The 22,429-nt window shown below is 37.3% G+C and overlaps 1 protein-coding gene and 1 long non-coding RNA gene across 2 annotated transcripts; both read left to right on the forward strand.

Annotated features, from left to right (window-relative positions):
* The first annotated feature begins 1,817 nt into the window (after positions 1-1,817).
* On the forward strand, positions 1,818-4,272 carry LOC141627847 (uncharacterized). The gene is made up of 4 exons (XM_074441058.1): positions 1,818-1,841; positions 3,111-3,344; positions 3,426-3,851; positions 3,949-4,272. Exons 1-4 carry the CDS (start codon positions 1,818-1,820, stop codon positions 4,270-4,272), a joined length of 1,008 nt encoding a protein of 335 aa, XP_074297159.1.
* A 5,504-nt stretch (positions 4,273-9,776) lies between these two features.
* Positions 9,777-12,203, forward strand: LOC141633890 (uncharacterized). The gene is made up of 2 exons (XR_012538644.1): positions 9,777-9,928; positions 11,857-12,203. It is a non-coding gene; the product is annotated as an uncharacterized LOC141633890 (long non-coding RNA).
* Positions 12,204-22,429: the final 10,226 nt, after the last annotated feature.

Genomic DNA, 22,429 nt, shown 5'->3' on the forward strand with positions numbered 1-22,429 from the left:
TTGGATAATTAGAAGTTTTTCTTAATTATGCATCAACTCAGAAGTTGTAATGTGTATGCTTTCATGTAATTTTGCGAGTTGAATGTTATATAATCAGACTTCTTTATATATGTTCTTTATATATGTTGCTATAATTTGTGAATTTAATCTTATGTAGTCAAATGATAATGCTGATTATGCTACTGTGTGCATCACATAGGACTTTTTCCTAAATTATGCTACTGTCTCACTTCTATATATAATTATATTTATATAGTCGAATGATTATGCTGAAGGGATATTGTTTATGTTATGCAGGTTTCTATGTCCTCTCAGGAGAAATCTCCACCCCACTCTCCACCCCACTCGGATACTGAGAATGTTCCGAAAGAACGAAAGGGCAAAGGTGTAGTGTTAATGAAGGAATTAACAGCTTTACGTGATGCGGGTATAAAGCTGGAAGTTAAATTTAATGATCTTGGCGAGGCAATTGAAAAGATTGGTGATAAATATAAGAGCTACATTGGGGTGTTAGCACGTACGAAAGTGCCAATTGATATTCGCTCATGGAAGCATGTAGGGGCTGACTTGAAAGAAAAGATTTGGGATGATGTTTTGGTAAGAAATTAATGAATTCCGCTGTTTATTTTATTATTACTTATGTTTCTTTTATTATTTGCTCCCATATGTCCTCTTTTGCCTTGGTTTGGTAGAAGTGATGTTTAATCTACTTTCTGCAGACCATTTTTGACGTTCCAGTTTCGAAGAAGACGCAAGTTATCACTATTGCAAACAAGATATGGACGAACTTTAAGTCGAAGCTGACTTCTTTGTATGTGTACAAAAATCCATTGAAAAAAAGAAAGCGGCCCTGTGATGCTGATCCACTTAAAAAATATGAATACATAACACCTGAAGTATGGAAGAGATTTAAAGCAATGCGTATGACCAAAGAATTTCAAGTGAGTTATTCAGTTAATAAATGTATTAATTAGAGATTTAAAGCAATGCCCCACCTTGTCCCCCCTACCCATTTTATTAGAGGTCTTTACCCGTCTGTTCGCCCCACCCGTCTATACCAAGACCTATTGTTCAGGAAATAGGGATGAAGAGATATGGTAGTTTAGATTCAAGACTATGAATTGAATAGTTTATGCTGCTAAACCACTATTAGAAAAAACCCCTATTGTGTCGGTTGTAGAGGGCCTTTTGCGTCGGTTTTGGACTGACGTATATCGAGGGGTCGTATTTGCTACGCGTCAGTTGTGAAACCGACGCAAAAAGTTCAACTTTTGCGTCAGTTGTGTTTTAAAAACCGACGCAAAAAAGCACTATTTGCGTCAGTTTTGTTTAAAAAACTGACGCAATTATATGTACAACTGACGCAAATACTTCAACATTTGCATCAGTTCTTTATAGAACCGATGCATTTTCTTTACTTTTCACGTCATTTGTTATTGTAACTGATGCAATTGATATTTTGTTTTAGGGCCAATTCATTTTCTCATTTGCATCATTTCTTTCAAGAACTGACACAATTTATTAATGCTTTTTTTTTATATATATAAATTTGCTGCCGAAATTACATAAAACTCACAATCCGAAACCAAAACTTAAAAACCAACAACAATAAATCCAACCAACCACTAATACATCACATGTAAAACAACATTACATCTTATTCAACCCAACAACGTTCCAAATACAATCCAAAGTACTAATAATCCCACAAACGTCTTAGTTACTAAATTAATCTATACTAAATGTTCGTTAATCCGCAGAGAAACAACACCTTGAACTAAGGCCAACCAAGCTTAAATTAATTAACAAATAACAGCATGAAACAGAAGCTGCCACTGCCAGTGAGCAAAGAGAACCTGAATGTCAACTCCTCTCTCAACTTATGAAGCTGCATAAGATACAATGAAGATTACAAAGATCAACAATGAGACATATTCCATTGTAATAATCAGTAAGCTTTGTGTGAGACTATATTACTGCAAAACTCGTACAAATACACATATTAATATTACTCAATTAATCAGTAAGCTTATCTCACAATTAGACAATCTCATATAAGTATTTGTGATAATCTTATCTATTAAATGAGAAAGCTAATAGATAAAAACGGCTAAAAATCATGAAAGATAAGCTAATAGTTGAAAATGGCTGAAAACCATGATAGATAATATGAAACAAGAAACCAGAGGATGAGAGTCATCACCGCCAATCTGGCTAAAACAAGCGGTTACATTACTCCTCTAGTTTTTTTATGTCTAATTTTTCAACAACCCTTCTCATGAAGGACAGTTTAACAGCCACTTGAAAGTTGAAAACAGAAGACAAAAATGGAAGAGAAAAGCACATAATAAAGCAAGGGGAAATGTAACATTCTCAGCCAAATCATGGTCACGAGGACAAATGCCTATTTACAATACTACCAGATTCTTTCACTAATTCCAATGACAAAAACAAATAAAAAAACAGTGAAAAACCAGCAAACCCAAAACATAATGCTCATGAAGAAATCACTGATTATTTAATGATGTGGAACCATATTTCAATTGCATTTTATCCAATTAATCTAACAGTTGGTCTTCCTTAAAACGGTCATATCCGTCTTAAGTTTAAGTGGGTCAAGTACTACACCATATAGATAAATGAGACAAGTTTTTGCCGTTCTCTAGGCATTTTATAAGTCAGTTTCTTGTAAGAACCGACGCATTAAGCTTACTTATAGGGCAAAATTGCATTCCCGCCAAAAGTAAGTACTTTTTGCATCAGTTTTTTTAGAACTGACGTAATTCAATTGACGCAATAGGCGGTTTTTCTACTAGTGAACGTAAGAATATGAAGGGTTTTGATTTTTAGTGTTTTTAATTAATTCTTACTTGACTTACGATTGAGAATATGGTTTTTGTGTTTTGGCCTTTGGTCCATTGACGCCATAATTGTTTAGTCCGTATTTGTTTAGTCCGTATTCGTCCATTTAAATAGCGGGCTTGACGGGTTGCCTATGGACATATTTGTTTAGTCCGTATCAGCTCTAGTATTAATTTCTTGACAGAATTCCAATAGTTTGAGTACTTTTATATTTAGAGTTGACGAATTATACTAATATTATTTTGCAGGCTTCCAGTGAACTAGCTGCAGAGAGGCAAAAAAAGAATAAATACCCACATAGAATGTGTCGTGGAGGATATCGGAAAAAAAGGTTAAAATTGGAAAAAAAAAAGTCTCTGGAAGCCAAGAAAAGTGGTAAATCACCTCCAAAAATTAGACGAGGTGATTTATGGATAGAAGGAAGAGTAAACAAAAACAAAGAATGTCTTAATTCCGAGACTGATGCTGCTATTGAGAGAATTGTGAGCTTACGAATATTATTTAGACAACTTTCATTGTTCATTGCTTGAAATTGCTTATTTTATGTTTCTTTGATTTTACAGAATTTGGTGAATGAACAAGTGGCAAAAGGGGAATTTCTTCCTAGTGGAAAGGTTGATGTATTGACAAAAGCCCTTGGAACTGATAAGCATTATGGTCGTGTACGAGGTGTTGGGGGAGTAGTGGGGCATAAGCAGTATTTTGGTAAATGTACATATCGTCGGAATGAAGGGGTATCCAAAGAGTATTTGGACATGTTAACCCAAATGATTACCCAGAAAGTAACCGCAAATATGCAAAAAGAGAGAGAATTTATTGTAGAGCAAAGAACAACTGCTGCCTTTGAAAAAAGTAACAAAAATGGAAACAGTTTCTCTGTTGAAAATGATCGTGTAAACGACGCTGAGGTAAAGACAAATTGTAAAAGTGGAAATGCTAGTTGTTACGAACATGATCAACCTGATCCGTTTGATGAGATACCTGAGAAGGTATATTATGTTTGGATATATGTATAATGTACATTGTTTGGTGTTAATTTCATATAACTATGGCTTGATTGTTTAACTTTTGGATTTTTATTTCAAGGGAGCTGAATGTCAATTAGCTGTGATTGACATAGAGATGCACAATGTGGCGCTTGGAAGAGTTTTTCGGTCCCCAACTCAGGCCTCTAGATCTCATGGTCAAGCATTTGGAGAAAATGAGGTGAGAGTTTCAATTGAAGTTGTCTTGGAGGGTAAGGAGGATGTGGAATTACCTGTCCCAACAAATGAATTTTTTACTGTTGGTGATGCAATTGAATCTTTTATTCGATGGCCGAAAAATTTAATCACTTTTGGACATCCTGAGGTACATGCTCTTCTATTGTGTTTTATCTATTTAAAACTTGGCATATGCACCTGTACTTAGAAGAGTTTTTCGGTCCCCAACTCAGTAGTTCAATTTTTTGCTGATTAACATTCGTTAGTTTCATCATATTCTTATACCGTATTTGTGTTCCCAATGTAGAGTAATCATGAGATATCACGAGAAAGGTCAAAGAAGTATACAAGTCGAAAGCAAACAAAGTTTGATGTCGGGACGTCGAAGAAAGTAGAGAGTGACAAAAGCAAAACAAAGGAGTCAATGGCGAGATCGAACAGTACTATGAAAACTCTTCTTAATAATAAATATGATTCTAGAAAGTTGATGTCCAAAGTTGTTGATATTATAGACGATCGTCAATCATCTTCACTTAATTTAAGCGAAAAAGTGTTGGGTTATAAGCAAACAGTTTTCCTCTCCAAGGATGACATGACTCAACTATTGAATATGAAAAGACTAAGTATATCATGCATTCAGGCTTTTATTGGGTAAGTGACTACTCAGGCTTTTTTGTGGAATTGAAATGTGAAATAATGAGTATGAGAATAACAAAGCTCTCTGAGATACTAATTTAGATTAATTTGTATATCATAGGTGCTTGCATAGCATATGTGACAATGACAGATATGGGTTTATTTGTCCGCAAATTTCTTCAATGGTTGGTCAAAGTGTAGATGAAGCAGCAACATATATCTCTAACTGGCTGAAAGCAGGGAAAAAAAAGATTTATTTAGCTCCGTATTATCACGAGTAAGTATATTTGTCTTTTTTATGTCGAACTACATTGTTAATATGATATTATAGTTTTCAAATATTTGATGTTCAATGTTGGGTTTTAATTTTACAGTAATCATTGGATGCTTGCCATAATAGATATTATAGAGCACAATCAAGTTAATTGGTGTGATCCAATAGGAAACTCAGAGATTCCAATATTTAAGATCGTACTTAATACGTAAGCTCATCTTAATTACGATTGTTATAAAATATTCATTGAAAACATGAAGGTAGTTGTATAGTAACTTTTTTTCCCACAATTCACCTATGTCATAGGTATATAAGAGTTTATGGCTATGAAGGGGGATCAAGGAAGTCTAGTAAAGTGCCGCAATGGATAAAACTTGATGTAAGTATTTCTCATGTTATATAACTTGAATGGTTGGTATCCAGACTTACAATTGTTGCGTAGACTTTGTTCACTATTTTGAAGGAAATGAATGTGTCATTTATACTTATGGCATGTTGTTTTAGTGTGCTCGTCAACCGGTAAAAGTAATTTACTACATTATGCGATACATGTTAGAGATCGTCACTAGTCCTAATTCGATGTGTTCTATAGATGAGGTAATTTTTTTGTTTTTCATTCATTGTTTGAAGTTCACTGTACATTAGTATTTTTTGCCATCACCTAATAATTTTCATGTCCTACTAAGTTCTAATTTAGTGAGCTACAACCCTTGCAATTGTACTGAGGTTATTTTAAATCATCACCGCACCCCAAACCTGTCCCCTTGGCCTGAAAATTGTTACCATCAGTGCATTATACGATGAATTACCAAGGACATATTTGTTAGTAGCGTATTAGTGCTTTGATAAAGCAATTTTCTTGACTTGCAGCTTTTTCAAGATACAACATCATATTCACAAGACAAAATCGACGAGATTCGTGATTTATGGGCGGATTATTTTCTAAATTCTTAGTAATATAATGTATTAGTTTGTCGGATGATGGGTTTGGTTGTATATATGAAATATTTTGCTCACTAGTCAAATATGTAAGATGTATTTGGTGGCTATGACTTTAGATGCTGGTTTTTGCTTAATGTACTGGTTCATGCTTTCATTGATGAAAGACATATTCTGGCGGATAATTAACGTATTTAATTTTTTTTTTAAAAAAAATAAATAAAAAGTATATGCATCGGATTTTTTAAAAAAACTGATGTCTAATTAGATAATAGACATCGGTTTTTAGCAAAAGTATGATGTCTTTATATGGAATAGACATCAGATAAAATTCAACTGATGTCTATTGTCCAAATAGACATCAGACTAAAGTCTGATGTATAAGCAAAAAGAATATACATCTGTGAACTGTGCATCAGTTGCAAATCCCATGCGTATTGATGAAAATGTCAGATGTCTATAATGATTTTTGTAGTAGTGACTGTGGCTGAGCGCCTGTGGCCTAATTAAGAGTATACCGGTGATAGATGAAAGGGCTACTCACAAAGTCAACGACGACCGACGAGTTTATGGTCGGCGGCTGCTTGTGGTACTCAGGAGATGGAAGTTGTGAGATGAGTGAGAGGGTTATAGTTTTCAGAAGGAAGTAAGGAGTAAGGACTGAGGAATATGGAAGACGAAGACGTGATTTACCTGTTTAGTTTTAAATACTAAATTATACTCCGTATTTTTATCTAAAGAACCTTTTTTTTTAGTAGATGATTTCTTTGATATTAATAAGAAACCATTTACCTTTGAAAAATGGTTTCTTAGACGATCCCCAAGCAGAAGGTCGAGATAATCGGGTCACCAATATTTTTCTTCTTAATCACACCTTAATTATCTTGACCCACTTTTATCCTTCCAAGCAGAAGGTCACGACCTAGGTCAGCAACCCAATTATTTTCCACTTTCCAGCCAATGAGAGACTGCCACCTACCGGGTCACCATACTCAACCAAAGGTCACCTTCCCTTTGTTTTGACGGTTGTACTTTTTTTTGTTTCCAGCCAATGGAAGAATGCCACCTACCAGGTGACCAACTCAACTCAAGGTCACCAATTGACCCTGAGTTATTCAAGGTCACCAAATTACCACCTTAATACTCCTTAATTACCGTCATTAGGGTGACCCAACAAGGTCACAACCCAGTTGGTGACCTTGCTTGGGCATGGTCTTAGAGAAAAGAAACCATCTAAGTATTTACATGGTTATTTATTAATGATCTCTTATCTATATCAATTGGTCTCCCTTGTGACGGGTTACCATTTGTGGCGGATATTTTGTGAGTTAAAATGGTAACAAAATGGGTTAGTGGAGAAAAGGGACCACATGAATAGTGTTGCAGAGAGAGAAAAAGTGGGTACTTTGTGAGGTAAAATGGTATCCGTCACTCAAGAGTGACGGATATGTGCCGTCACAAACAAGAATTTGTGTATCTATATATTGTAGTAGTGATGGGAAATATGAATAATAACGTGTTGCATCTCGAACTCACAAGCCAGACAATGATATACGTTGTTACTAAGCGAGCTACACTTCATGAACCTAGTTACATAATAATTGCATCAGTTCCCAAGAAAATAACGATTGACAACCGATACGGTATGTTACGACTTACGAGTTATTAAAGTTGTCATAACTAATTGAGTTATTAGTACAAAATAAAGTAAATGCAGTTCAATAACTTTCATTTACCTGTTCATTTTCTAATCAAACCTAGATGTTCTCGGCATTGTTATATATGTTGAACCGAGCTGCCAAATAACCAGACATAATGGCCAGCCTTTAGACATATGCGAGATATTCATCATTGATCACATGTGTGTGCTCCCCGATCTAGAACAGTTTACCTAAAATTCTTGCCAAGGAATAGTCCTGCATATTGCTTACTTTGTTTCAAATTTACTTACACTTCTACCCAAGTAACACTCGTAGCTATCTGGGGTCATCTAGCGAAAAAAATATCCGAATACCTACACCCCATAGCAAGGTCGTTTCCAATTATAGGACTTACCGATGCCAGTATGTCTTACCGGAAAGGTGCGTTATACTTTAATACAGTCTTTTGCAGCTACATTCATTTAATAATTTTTAAATTCCATGAAAACGATCGCTTAATTTAATTTAATATATAGGGTTCTTGCTATCCACGATACATTCGACATTTATCCTCTTAGAACCTATGGGTGACATGGCTGATTCGCTTTTTGATTGGTGAGTATTGCAATTTTGAGATCTTTAACTGTTAACCTCATATAGACCTGGCTTGTAATAGTTTAACATAAATAGGAGGCTAAAAAAGAGGGACTTACTAGATGCAAAGAGGTACCACATATTTGGAGTGTGTCTCCCATCCAACGTGCGCAATGTAATATCAATAGAAAGCTTGCTTGCAAAGGCGGTAACAAATTGCTCTGGTTATTTTCCCAAATCTACGATAATTGAACCAAGTACAAGGGTTGTCCTCGCTACCTGATGTGCCTTCTGTTATTATAAACGATACCCGGTCAATTGCAGATTATAAAGTAAAACCACCAACGATGTAACTCATGGTGAAACAATTCTCTATTAAAATTATAAACAGCAATAGTCTTAACAGTAATTGTGTTGTAATAGAGTGATTGACATACATATACTTACCAAACGACGCTCGAACATGCTCACAGGTTAATGACAACTTACCAGAAGAATGCCACTGGTTACATGCTAGGCTCACGGCAGTCTGTTGCGGGGGGATGCATCTGTACAAAGGATGTAGCAATTGTGGTTCGGGCATTAGTGAAGATGTAGGTATTGTCTGCACTTGTAATGCGCGCATGACGAAGGATGTTATCTCTACACCGAGGTAAGTCAACATATACTAGTGCATATTTAGTCCAAACAAACTCTTATCCACTAAATTTTACATGCAAATAAGTTTCTCGAAACAGGATGTGTATAACATTTGACGTAGCAGACGGGACTGGTACCTGCACTTTTTCGGAATTCACTGACAATGCAGAAAAGATGCTCCAAGTAAGCATTCAGGCTATGTACATAATGCCTGAACAGGTAGGTCTTATAGATAATTACCAATACCGCAAAATTACAATTGTGTACACATCCTAATTGCCAACACTGCCACAAAATATTCACTCCGTCCAATTATATTGACTGTGTTCCCACAACATTTAAAGATCAACTATTTATACAAAGCTATCCGTTGTTGCACTACTAATCATTACTTTTCATATTCTTTGTTATAGGAAAAAAAGGATTACCTTAACCACATTGAAGAACGGTTAAGGACTGTTCCATTCTACATTAAAGTGGTGCCAGTAGCGTGCTATTACCGCAGGGGGCAGCTAAACTGGGTGCTTTCACAGCTTTCTCTCATGTAAAATAAGGCGACTCCGCAGCCAAACGATCTGCTTTTGACGGACTCCTGTGACCAGCACACATTTTGAAGTTACAACAGTAATAGATTATAATCCCCTAATTAGGGTTGAGAATTGTATTCATCATATATAGATTTTGTACAAGAAGATATTACCTAATATGCAACAATATTTACGAGATTTACCATAACTAAACCAGGCAAGAATCTATATCTATATTCTATATAAAATTATAAAACAACAACCATACCACTTTTTTTTTCCCGCCTACCTCATTAACCTTAACCCAAAACCCTAATAAAGCTGCTTGCTCACAATTATGTTTACTGCCGTCATCTAATCAAATGTTATTGGTTTTCATCTTTCTTCAAGATCATTTTATTTACCCAAAAATTTAAACTGCAATTTTTAATGACATATACCTCAATCCCTTTGCATCTTTTTTTTTTCAAAACCTTCGATCTCCCTATTTAACTGTTCAACTATATTTGAACTTTGAAATACAAATCTAAGTTTTATGCGTTCATTTTCTAACTGGGATCGTTCAAGTATAATATCCAATTCTACGCATTCAACGAAGGTGCAAACTGTTCTCAGGTATCACTTCATCATATTGTCCATCAACGAATTTATTTACATACTTAATTTTAGGGTAGATTTTCTGGTAATATATGAGTTGGATATTCTAATATTATTCTGTCAAACTACTTTGTGCTAAACTTTTAAGTAAATCATCTAATTCATAGTATAAATTTGCGTGATTTACTATAAAGAATTTACTTATTTTTGTTGCCCATGTTTGCGTTCATTTACTGCAGCGCATGCCAATTGTGCACCCGACTTCTCCTTAACATACATATTTGATGGGTTAAGGAATCTTCATTATTCACATTGATAATCTTCATTCAATTTGATATTTTGTAAAGATTTTATTTTGAATTATTTTGGGACAATTGCTATATAGCACGATTCTGATTAATTTGAGTGGTTCTAAATTAGAATGGTTAATTTATACTCCGTATGTGATTCTGATTTTATGCATCCAAGGGCTTCATAGTTGATATGTAACTGGTTTGTCATAGCTTTGGCACATTTCCATAATTTGGGGTATCCAAGTTTCTCAACCGAATGAATAAAGATGAAGCTACATACGCACGGGAATCCGTTTTGGGTTTTGCTATCAGTAATTTGATGCGTATCTTATCATTATACTACTCTCTTCATTATATTTATCCTACTTTGACAATATTAAAAATCAACCATTTGGATGGCTTGGTTGTATAGGAGTTGTACTACCTCCATCTCGGTTAATAGTAATCAATTTTTACTTTTAGGTGTATCAGTCATTGGTATTATTAGTATAGTCTATCACATGTTTCAATGGGAACTGGAATACAAAGACAAACTGTTGAGTAGTATTCATGAATAAGGGCGTAACTCTGTATAAGTGACTCAAACTGCGGAAATATGTCAATTATCGAAATGTTCAAAAAGAAAAACTACTACAAATTTTATGGAGACACGTACTAAACAAGTGGGAAAAATGATTCTCATGCATGCTCATAACGGATTTGCTAGGTAAATTGATTTTTTGTGTGTTTATATTTAGTAATCCTTGATAGTTGCTAATATTGCATTTTAATTTATAAAGCTCCCATCATCCCATTGGTAAGTAGTGTACCTCTTAATTCATGTTAATCTCATTTTTTCTTTTAAATGTGTGTTTATTATGGTGACCGGTGAGTATGTCGTTTAAGTCCATACTCCGTATATCTCAATTATCTTTCTGCCTCTTCTTTTTACCATTTTCCCCTCCACGATGCACCCAATCACATGGTTCAACTCATCATTTTCAATAATTGAATAATTTTAGGGAATTTGGAATTGGACGGAGTTGTAATTTATACTTATATGAATGAACCTATTACGTAATAGCTCTACATGATTTCTATGTTGCTTCGGAAATTTGCTGATATATACGCATGTATGTTATATATGTGTACGTGCTAATTTGGCTTATTTATCGTTCGCTCTCTCAAATTTTGTTAAACAATGCATGGACGATTTAGACAAATCTGATTGTATATCATTTACCTTGATATGTGATATACTATTTTCGTCTCAGTTATTTGTTTACCTTTTATATTCATTGAAAGGGTATTTTAATTGAAGGTAAACAAATGACTGAAACGAAGGAAGTATTATTTTGTGTTCTTCCCCATCTTTTCATTTTTAATTCATAAATGTTGAAGTATTTAAGCTCCTTCTCAAATTTTTAATTCCCCTTCTCCTCAAATTATTGATTTTGTATCTTTCTACAATGAATTTCTTAAGAAAATCTTTGACCACGGGATGTGTGTATTTAGATGGAGGGAACGGCCGGGGAATGGCACAAGTGACTATTTTTATTTCTTTATGAAGATTTTAATTTGTCTAAAAGTGATTAGTTGCTTATGTCGAGTAGAGTTGCAGTCGAATTATCTTTAGTAAAAGAAAAATAACGGTCTTCTCACTTTTATGTGCAGATTTTATAAGACAAGTTTATGCAGAAGAATGTCACAAGATTATAAAAAACGAGCGAGAATAGTACTCTTTGTGAGCAAGATTGCTGCCAAATTGATTTCTCTTGAGTTTTGACTATAGATTATCATGTAAGCGTACCAATTTGTACTATTTGTAACTTTGAGTCTTAGACTTTCGATCAATTTACGGCGCCCTACATTTTTAGGGGTTTAATCAATTTATGATTAAGGGAGTAGATTATTATTTTTTTTGGCTACACGTAACTATGACGCTCTAAATTTTAAAACAAAAAATGGAATTGTTATTTACTTCCCATTTCTCATTAATGTGACCCAAATGTTTCTCACTATATTAAGTTTTTTGATACAAGTTGTCCATAGTTGGTGAATTACTATGTGTACTCCGTACAGTTTGGAGTTGGGCAAATCACACGCCTATTGTTCCAATTTGGCATCATAATTTTGTATATATATATATATTAAGTTACATACCCGTGCAACTTGCACGGGTCCTAAACTAGTATATTTACATATATTTACATATATTTACTAATACACCCCCCCTCCCCCAGTCGGAGCGGGAGGAGGACGGACGCTCAGGCTGGACTTAAAACGAAGGAAGAGATGTCGCGGGAGCCCCTTAGTAAAAATATCGGCATATTGATGCTCGGAGGGGACGCGAAGAACACGGACTTGATCAACCTGAACTTTCTCGCGAACAAAATGTATGTCCAATTTAATATGTTTCGTACGCTGATGCTGCACTGGATTATTAGATAAGTACACAGCAGAGATATTATCACAGAAAACAAGAGTGGCGCGTCTGATAGGAAGATGCAACTCAAAAAGTAAATTACGAAGCCAACTCGTTCCAGCTACAGCATTAGCAACGGCCCGATACTCGGCCTCGGCACTGGATTTTGCAACTGTAGGTTGTCTTTTCGAGGACCAGGAGACCAGGTTGTCACCGAGGAAAACACAATAGCCGGAAGTAGACCGGCGTGAATCAGGGCATCCGGCCCAATCCGCGTCAGAGTAAGCAGTGATAGTATGCGGTCGAGACGGGGTGATAGTGAGCCCATGATCGATAGTGCCCTTTATGTAGCGAAGAATACGCTTTAAAAAATGGTAATGTGGTTCACGCGGAGCGTGCATAAAGAGGCATACCTGTTGAACGGCGTAGGAGATTTCGGGTCGTGTGATCGTTAAATATTGAAGGGCCCCAGCTAGGCTCTGATAGAGAGTCGGATCAGTGACCATAGGACCGGCTGTGGCACTCATTTTCGCCCCGATTTCCACAGGGGTTGAAACGGGATTACAGTTGGACATGTTAGCGCGTCCTAGAATGTCTTTGGCATACTGTTGCTGAGATAGAAATAGGCCACCTGAATTTCGAGTGACAGTGATGCCCAGAAAATGATGCAAAATACCCAGGTCCGTCATAGAAACCTCGCGAGACAAATCATTAATAATACGACGGACAAAAGATGGACTGGAACCGGTGAGCACAATATCATCCACATATAAAAGTAAATAAGCAGTGTTCACCCCCGTGGTGATATATGAACAGCGAAGTGTCGCAAATGCTACTACGAAATCCCTTGGACAAAACAAAAGTGGTAAAACGTTGGTACCATGCACGCGGAGCCTGTTTAAGGCCATATAGAGACTTACGCAAACGACAGACATGGTGAGGAGCCGACGGGTCCACAAAACCCGGAGGTTGATGCATATAGACTGTTTCAAGAAGGTCACCATGTAGAAATGCGTTCTTAACATCAAGTTGATGGATAGGCCAGGAGCGAGATACAGTAAGACTGAGAACAGTACGGATAGTAGTAGGCTTGACAACAGGGCTAAAAGTTTCGTCACAATCAACACCAACCTGCTGAGTCTTACCATTGACAACTAGACGAGCTTTGTACCGTTCTAATGACCCATCGGCCTTAAACTTGTACCGATATAACCACATGCAGCGGATGATAGAAGCATCCATAGGACGTGGGACCAAGTCCCATGTATGGTTTTCTTGTAAAGCATTAAATTCGGCCTGCATGGTCGTATTCCAATTCGGGTCGCGGAGTGCAAAGTGAGGCGATTTTGGTATTTGGCTGATGGTAGGCGAGGTAGTGGTTAGGAGGGACTTGGGTTTAAAGATGCCATTCATGGCACGGGTTCTCATGGTATGAGTGGGTAAGGGAGGGGGGAGGGGGGAGGAGGTGGAGGTGGAGGTGGTGGTGTTGGTGTCCTGGGGGTTGCGGGAGTTGAGGCCGGTGTGGGTTGGGGTACAGGGGTCGGGTTAGGGGTGGGATATGGGGTTGAAGAGGGTTGGGCAGGGGACTGGTTTGTGGCAGGGGAGTGGGGAGGGGTAGGGTACTGGTTGGGTGGTGATTGGGGTGGACTGGGTGTTTCGGCAGTGGGTTGTGAGGGATGGCCGAAGTTGTCAAATAGGTGAGGGGACAAGGGTGTGTCAGGCGGTTGGAGGAATTGGTATGTATCAGGTTTAGCTGTGAAGGAGGACGCGAAAGGGAACACGGATTCATCGAAGGTCACATGGCGAGATAGTATGATTTTACCTGTGTCGAGAGAAAGGCATTTGTATCCCCGATTTTTAGAAGGGTAACCAAGGAAGACACACGAGGTGGACCGGGGCGCAAGCTTATGTGGTTGCTTGGCCGTGAGATTAGGATAACAGACACAGCCAAAAACGCGGAGATGTGAGTAAGATGGTTCTTTGAGGAAGAGAGCGGAAGTGGGTGAGCGATATTGTAGGAGACGAGAAGGGAGAATGTTGTGGAGATATGCAGCTGTGTGAAGGGCGTCGATCCAATATTTGGGAGGCAGCGAGGCATGGGATAATAAGACTAACATAATTTCATTTAGACGACGTATCATACGTTCTGCTTTGCCATTTTGTGGGGAAGTTTGTGGACATGAGAACCGGAAAATTAAGCCATTTGTATTTGCGAATGTCCTAAAAGAGTGATTATCAAATTCACGGCCCAAGTCGCATTGAAAGAATTTAATTGGCAAGTTAAATTGAGTTTGACAAGGCAGGCAAAATGTTGAAATTTAGTGAACACGTCCGATTTTAATTTAAGAGGATACACCCATACAAATTGCGAAAAATTGTCGATTAGGACCAGATAATATTTGTAACCAGTGTGACTTAAAATAGGAGAAGTCCATAAATCGGCATGTATAATATCAAAAGGAGATAAAGTAGAATTTTGAGACTCGATAAACGGCAATCGTCTATGCTTACTAATTTGACAAGACGGACACAAACGAGTTACATGCTCTTTATTAAAATTAATGCTAGAATGACTTCGAAGACGCTGAATGATGACGGGACTAGGATGACTGAGCCGGTGATGCCATGTGGACGAGGTCAGACCGGCAAAAGGTGTGTTGACGGATGTGGATGACTCGGAGGAAGACACTGGATACAACTCGCCATGACTATTGCTCCTCATAATCGTTTTGCCAGTCTGGAGATCCTTCACAGAAAAACCAAGTGGGTCAAATTCGACGGAGACATTATTATCTTTAGTAAATTGTCTGACGGAAATAAGGTTCTTTATTATGTTGGGTGTATATAGGACGTTATGGAGGTGCAGGTTTCGGTCTTGTGTAGCGATTGTCGAGGTGCCCGTTCCCCGAACTGGAATAGTGTGGCCATTACCAACAAAAATAGACCGAATATTAGATGCATTAAAAGAGGGAGTAATATTACCTACATCGGAGGTTAGGTGCGACGAAGCACCCGTATCCATGTACCACTGACCATCAGTTGGATTGAATGCCATAGCATGGAACGCTTGGCCAAGATCCGTGAGCTGTTGTGGTTCGTAGTCAGTGACAAACGCCTGGGCAGAGGGAGGAGGGCCAGGAGAGGCAGTAGCACGCCAAGGGGAACGTGTGTGTGCAGGAGGCCGAGGGGACTGTTGAGCAGTCCAGGGCTGCCACGGCGAAGACCAGCCCGGTTGAGTGGGGTACGGGCAAGGTGGAGCATTCCATGGTTGCGACCATGGAGGTGGGGACCAGGGAATCTGAACCCAATTTGAAGGAGCAGCGGTTGAGGGTGGTTTAGAGCCACGATTTTGAGAACGACCACCGCTGCGGCCATTGTTCTTTTGTGGACGACCACCACTTGTTTTAGCACGTGGTGGATTTGAAGACGAGGGCTTATGATCGACCCAACCAGAGCCAGAACCGTCAGCAGTTGGAGAGGAAGGAGCAACCAACGCCGTAGGGGGCTCTTCACGGCTCGCTTGACGTTGTTGTTCAAGTTCCAACATGCTACACGCGTTGGCAAAAGTGGGAAGGGTCTGATTGATGTAGGCGGCTGTAGTATCGTACCCGGATGTTAAACCACGAACTAGTTGGAGTACGAGACGTTGATCGGTAACATCGGCATCGACATCTTTTAATTGGACAGCAATTTCCTTGAGGCGTTGACAGTAGGCCTCAAGAGATGGCATAGACTCGAGCTTGAGCGTTGAGAACTCTTGTTCGAGGGCGGCAGCACGAGCGCCCTTGTTATTCGTGAAGATGTTCTTCACGCGAACCCAGGCCTCGTAAGCGGTGGATTCTTCTTCAAGGACGCGCGAAAGGAGGTCGTCGTTAAGTGTCCCGTAAATCCATTGAAAAACATGGGCATCAATCTCGCACCATTCAGCGTAGGTACTGTCGGTTTCAGCCGGCTTTGGTGTTCCATCGATATGATGAAGCACCTTGTACCCACGAGCGTGCAATTTGAAAAGCTTAACCCATGACGAGTACGGGACCTTGACGCCATCAAGGACACGAACCTTATGCTGGATGTTCGTGACCGAGTAAACAGGATGAAGTTTTGTGGGGGGAGGAGCGGCTTGTCCAGACATGGTGACGAGAGGTCAAACACACGGCTGAGTAAGACAACGGTGGCGGCTAGTTTAGGATTTATGCTAACCTAGTCTGATACCATAATGGATTATAATCCCCTAATTAGGGTTGAGAATTGTATTCATCATATATAGATTTTGTACAAGAAGATATTACCTAATATGCAACAATATTTACGAGATTTACCATAACTAAACTAGGTAAGAATATATTTACATATATTTACTAATAAACAGTTTCAAGTATGAAACCAATGAATGTAGACATAGGCGCGCTATTAACACGTTCCGGTTAATATCATTGTCTAATTTATCGCATTTGTAGTCGTAGGGTTATATGAAGCTTTTTAAAAAGACGTTCTCGTTGTTATGTGAAAGTCCTCATATTTTCCCTACGGGATTCACTATTAGAGTACCGTCCAAACAAATATGCACCGGGACAATGTGCCAAATTTCTTTTGCAACGTGTACTAGACAATTTGCATTTACGCTTAATGTACCTACTATGTCATATGTGCTGCTTTTTCACACTGATAGTTCCTCTTACATTCAAAAGTATATGGCATTTAGACATTACACAATGAAATATTTTGTACTTCCTCCATTCAACTCCACTCTACCATCTTTCCAATTCAATCCATTCAACTCCACTCTACCTATTTCCTAAAAAAGAATGTCAAATGACCATTTTATCCTCATACCCCATTACTTATTTACAATATTTGCCACTCATACCCCACTATTTCTACCTCAAACTCCACCCTTTTCCACTCATTCCCCACTTAATTACATTATATCTCATTATTTATTTACAATATTTTCCACCCAACCCCACCCTTCTTAATATTTGTGCAAAATACAAATAGGTAGAGTGGAGTTGAATGGAGGAAGTATACCATTTCAATTCAAGGTATTCAAGAAGGGTTTCAGTTAACAATAAATCTTGAAATTGTCGAAATGGAAATACTCCTTAGTAAAATGTCACGATATTCAGAAGAATGCAGACGTTTATAAAACTTATCGATGTCTAAACAGTCTGCGACAAACGTGATATAACCTTTGAGACATTATCAATAATTTTTTTTTTTTTTTTTTTTTTTTTTTTTTTTTTTTTTTTTGATTAGGTAAGAAAACTAGGTTGATCCTCTAGAGTAGGACCAACCTATCTCATCCTTTCGAATGAGGGAGGTAAGTTGAAGCCACCGGCTATCAAACCACCTCGAAAGAGTTGGACATGAATGTCCAACCGAAGCCATGAAGTCAGCAACCTTGTTGGCTTCACGAAAGCAATGTTTAATTATCACTTCATCGAAAAAATGAAGGTCTAATTTCACATCCTTGATAATACTAGAAATTTCCCACGGAATTTGCCAAGTACCTCGAATCGAGTTAATAACACATAAGTTGTCACCCTCCACAATTAACTTCGAGATTCCTAAGTATTTAGCTGCTAAAATACCTTCTTTTAAAGCAAGTGCTTCCGCAACAAGGATACTATTGGATCCGCACTTATTTGCTCCCAACAAAACAACTTTACCATTGTGATCTCTTATAGAATATCCTAAAGCAGCTTTATTACCTTCTATTCTCGATCCGTCAAAATTTAGCTTTAGGAAACCGTTTGTAGGTTTTTCCCACCAAATCTCTTCCTTACTAGAATTGTTTCTAGCTGACTCTTCTACCTCAGGATTGTTGAGATCCTTAAATCTAGTCACATTCCATGTCTTTGTGCTATTATTACATAAAGTAATAAGTTTGCTGATACTTAAATTAACATTATTAAAGATAATATCATTTCTATGGAACCATGCATTCCACCAAATAAAAATAATCTTTATAAAGTCGTCTTTTGGAATTAAATCCTTGAGATAATTAAGTTTCGTCAGAAAACTTTGACTTGTAATAATACCATAATTTGACAAAAACTCGTTGAAACTAATAATATTCAGGTCTTGGATGACAGACTCAATCAAGGGACATTCGTAAAAGAAATGATCTTTGTTTTCAATAGGGTTGTTGCACAAAACACAATGAGGTGGGACATCAATATGACTCTTGAGAAGTCTACTTTTCGTTGGAAGACCGTCAACACAGGCTTTCCAAAGAAAAAATTTCAATTTAGGAGGAATATTCAATTTCCAAATCCACTGAAATTCACATTTGTCAAGAGTTTGATCGAACAAACTTTGCGCTAAGAAAGTTGCTGTTTTGGTAGAGAACTTTCCATCTACGGACAACCCCCAAATGAGGGTATCTGGAATATCATTATGTGGCACTGGAATATTAGTAATCTGATTAACAATATCGTTATTCACTAAAATGGATAATTTACAAACATCCCATTGTTTGTCTGAGGTTATGAAATCTTTAACCAAAAGATTAAGATCACGGTTACTATCATCATCAACCATACTGCTTGTAAGTGGGTGTGAAAAAACCCAATTATCAGACCAAAACTTAATGTTGCTACCATTACCTACCTGCCATCTCAGTCCTTTTCTAAATAGAGTCCGAAGACTCATTAGTTTACGCCATTGCCAAGAAGAGGTTGAATTAGGCTTATGATCAAAGAGTGAACAATTTTTCAAGTATTTTTTAGATACCACTTTGACCCATATACTTTCTTTATCCATAAGAATTTTCCATAAAAGTTTCATTTGAAGAGCTTTATTAGTCGCTCTAAGATTTAATTCCTAAACCACCAACCGACTTTGGTAAACAAACTTTATGTCAACCAACCAAATTAGGAGAACGCTGGGAAGGATTCTTATTCCAAAGAAAGTCTCTATTAATTTTATCTAATCTATTATGGATCGATGAAGGGAGGAGGAAGCTTTGCATCTGAAAAGTTCCCTTCGCGGCTAAATTAGCATTAACAAGAACTAGTCTACCTGCTTGAGATAGAGAATTCGCTTTCCATTTCGATAATTGAGTGCAAGAGGATTGAATAATGTTCTCGAAAGTATTTTTAGTCACTCTGCTATCAATTATAGGACATCCTAAATACTTACCCAAATGGGCTTCCTCGTTCATATGAAGAATGCCTCTAAAGGATTCACGAAGAGAACGCTCAATATTTCTGGTGCATTGAAAAGTGGATTTGTCAAAATTAACAAATTGTCCCGAAATCGTGCAAAATTTATCTAAAATAGACTTAATAGTTCTACAACTCTGGTTAGAGGCTTTAGCGAAAATGATAGTGTCATCCGCAAAAGTGAGAAAGGGAATTTTCTCCACCCCGGATCCAATTCTAATACCAATATCACTAGAGCTAACATCACTATTTTTTTGTAGAGATCTTGCTAAAATCTCGGCGCACATAATAAAAATATATGGCGAAAGCGGGTCTCCTTGTCGAATACCTCGAGTGGGTTTAAAAACGTCTCCCGGTGTTCCATTTACTAACACCGAGTAAGAAATGTGTTTATACATGTCATAATCCATGAAATCCATTTAGCATTAAAACCCATTTGCTTAAAAGTTTCCTCGATAAAATTCCATTCTAGTCTGTCGTATGCTTTCTCCATATCAAGTTTGATTGCAATCCAACCTCCTTTGCCCTTTTTACGTTTAAACGAGTTAAAAATCTCGTGTGCTAAAAGAATATTATCTTGAATGAATCGATTAGGTGTAAAGGCACCTTGAAACGGGTGTATAATCTTATGCAAGACACTTCGTAGACGATTAGTCAAGATTTTTGCAATAATTTTATAAATTGTTGAACAAAGACTAATCGGTCGAAAATGGTTTGCCGTTTGAGGATTTTCAATTTTAGGAATCAATGCAATGAAAGTATGATTTATTTCTTTTAGTAATTTCTCAGAATGGAAAAATGCTAACACTGCATTAGTGACAGAATTTCCTACAATATCCCAGTATTTTTGAAAAAATTCTGCAGGAAATCCATCGGGACCTGGGCATTTATCTGCGGCTAAACTAAACACAGTTTGTTTAACCTCTTCCCTACTAATATTACCTGTAAGAAATCTGTTATCTTCGTCTGTAATTAATCCACAAATAGACTTAAAATCCTCATTCTTGTCGAAATTACAAAGATGATTTTTCGCAAACCTAAGTTTAAACTCCTCGGATATTTCTTGCTTAATGAGGTTTTGATCAATAATACAAGCACCATCCTTATTAATAAACTGTTTAATGCCATTTCTACTACGTCTAATCGTGGCATGAGTTTGAAAAAACTTGGTATTATTATCTCCAAAATTAACTTTGTTTATACGAGCTTTTTGTTGCCAGTAAACACGTTTATAGTCAAGGAGTGCATCCCGCTTTTTCAACCATCTCAATTGCGCGACTTCTAAATTGGTAACATGAGATGTGCCTAGTTGATTTTGAATATTTTCTAATTTTTTTTCAGCAATTGAAAGTTGTCTAAAAACATTTCCAAAAGTAGACTGGTTCCATTTCTTAGCCTTTTGTTTTAGCAATTTGCATTTTTGGGAGAGACAGAACATATAAGATCCCTGAAACTGATATTGCCAACAACTTTTGACCATTTTACTGAAATCATTCCGAAGGGTCCACATGAGTTCAAATCGAAAAGGAGGGGCTTTCTTATGAACTTGGTCATGGAAATTCACAGAGATAGGACAATGGTCGGAGCTAGTGAAAGCATGATGCACAAACTGCATGTTTGGATATCTACTAATCCAATTAGGAGACGCTAAGGCTCTATCAAGTATTTCAAAAACATTTTCAGGGCCACTTTTCTTTTTTCTCCAAGTAAAAAAATTACCGGAGAAAGGGAGATCTATGCAATTTGTATTACTTAAAAAATTAGTTAATCTCATACAACGCGCATTCGTTACCGTTGCACCCCCTTCTTTTTCACTAGGACTCTTAATCTCGTTAAGATCGCCTAATAATAAGAAAGGCAAATCAAGACCAAGTATAAAGTTTTGGAATTCATTCCAAAAGTCCGTTTTTTCAGCCGCTTGAGCAGGAGCATAAACAAAAATAAGACAAAATACCACATTTTTCGTTAAGTCACACACTTCACAAGCAATGAATCTATTCAACTTAAAAGTGACATTTATCGAAAAGGACATTGAGATAGACTCTTTCCAAAATAACCAAATACCACCTGATAAACCAGTACTAGGAATAAAATCACAATTATTAAACCCAAAACTCGCCATTAGATAAGGTTCGGGTTTAGAAGACGATTTAGTGTCACATATAGCTAAGATTTTAATTCCATTTGACGCGCTAAAGAAATTAAGTTCTTCCGCAAAATTCTTTCTTTTGGTACCCCTAACATTCCAAAAAGCAATATTCATAAGGGATAATTAAAAAATGTAACCAAATTGCTTAGACAAAGTTCAGTAAAACCTCCATGCCGCTGATAAAGCCCGACACCATTGGTTACTGAAAAATTCGGGATAACCAAATTGTATTCAGACGAAGCCTTAGAAACTTCCCCACAGCACAAGTGCAAGTGAAAGATGAACTGGTGCATAAGTGACTTTATAATGTGACATAATGCTAAATTCATTAAAGAAAAGAGTAACCGTAACCAACAACGATTATGTGCAATGTTATAAAAATGATGGATTTTAAACACATACATAAGAGCTCTGAAACTTTGTTTGGTTTTAACTGGGATGACAAGGCCCCAAACAAGCTTAAGAAAACCACAGAAACAAATTTCTACACTGCTTAAATTATCAAGA

Source organism: Silene latifolia, chromosome Y (assembly GCF_048544455.1).
Source record: "Silene latifolia isolate original U9 population chromosome Y, ASM4854445v1, whole genome shotgun sequence".
NCBI lineage: Eukaryota > Viridiplantae > Streptophyta > Magnoliopsida > Caryophyllales > Caryophyllaceae > Silene > Silene latifolia.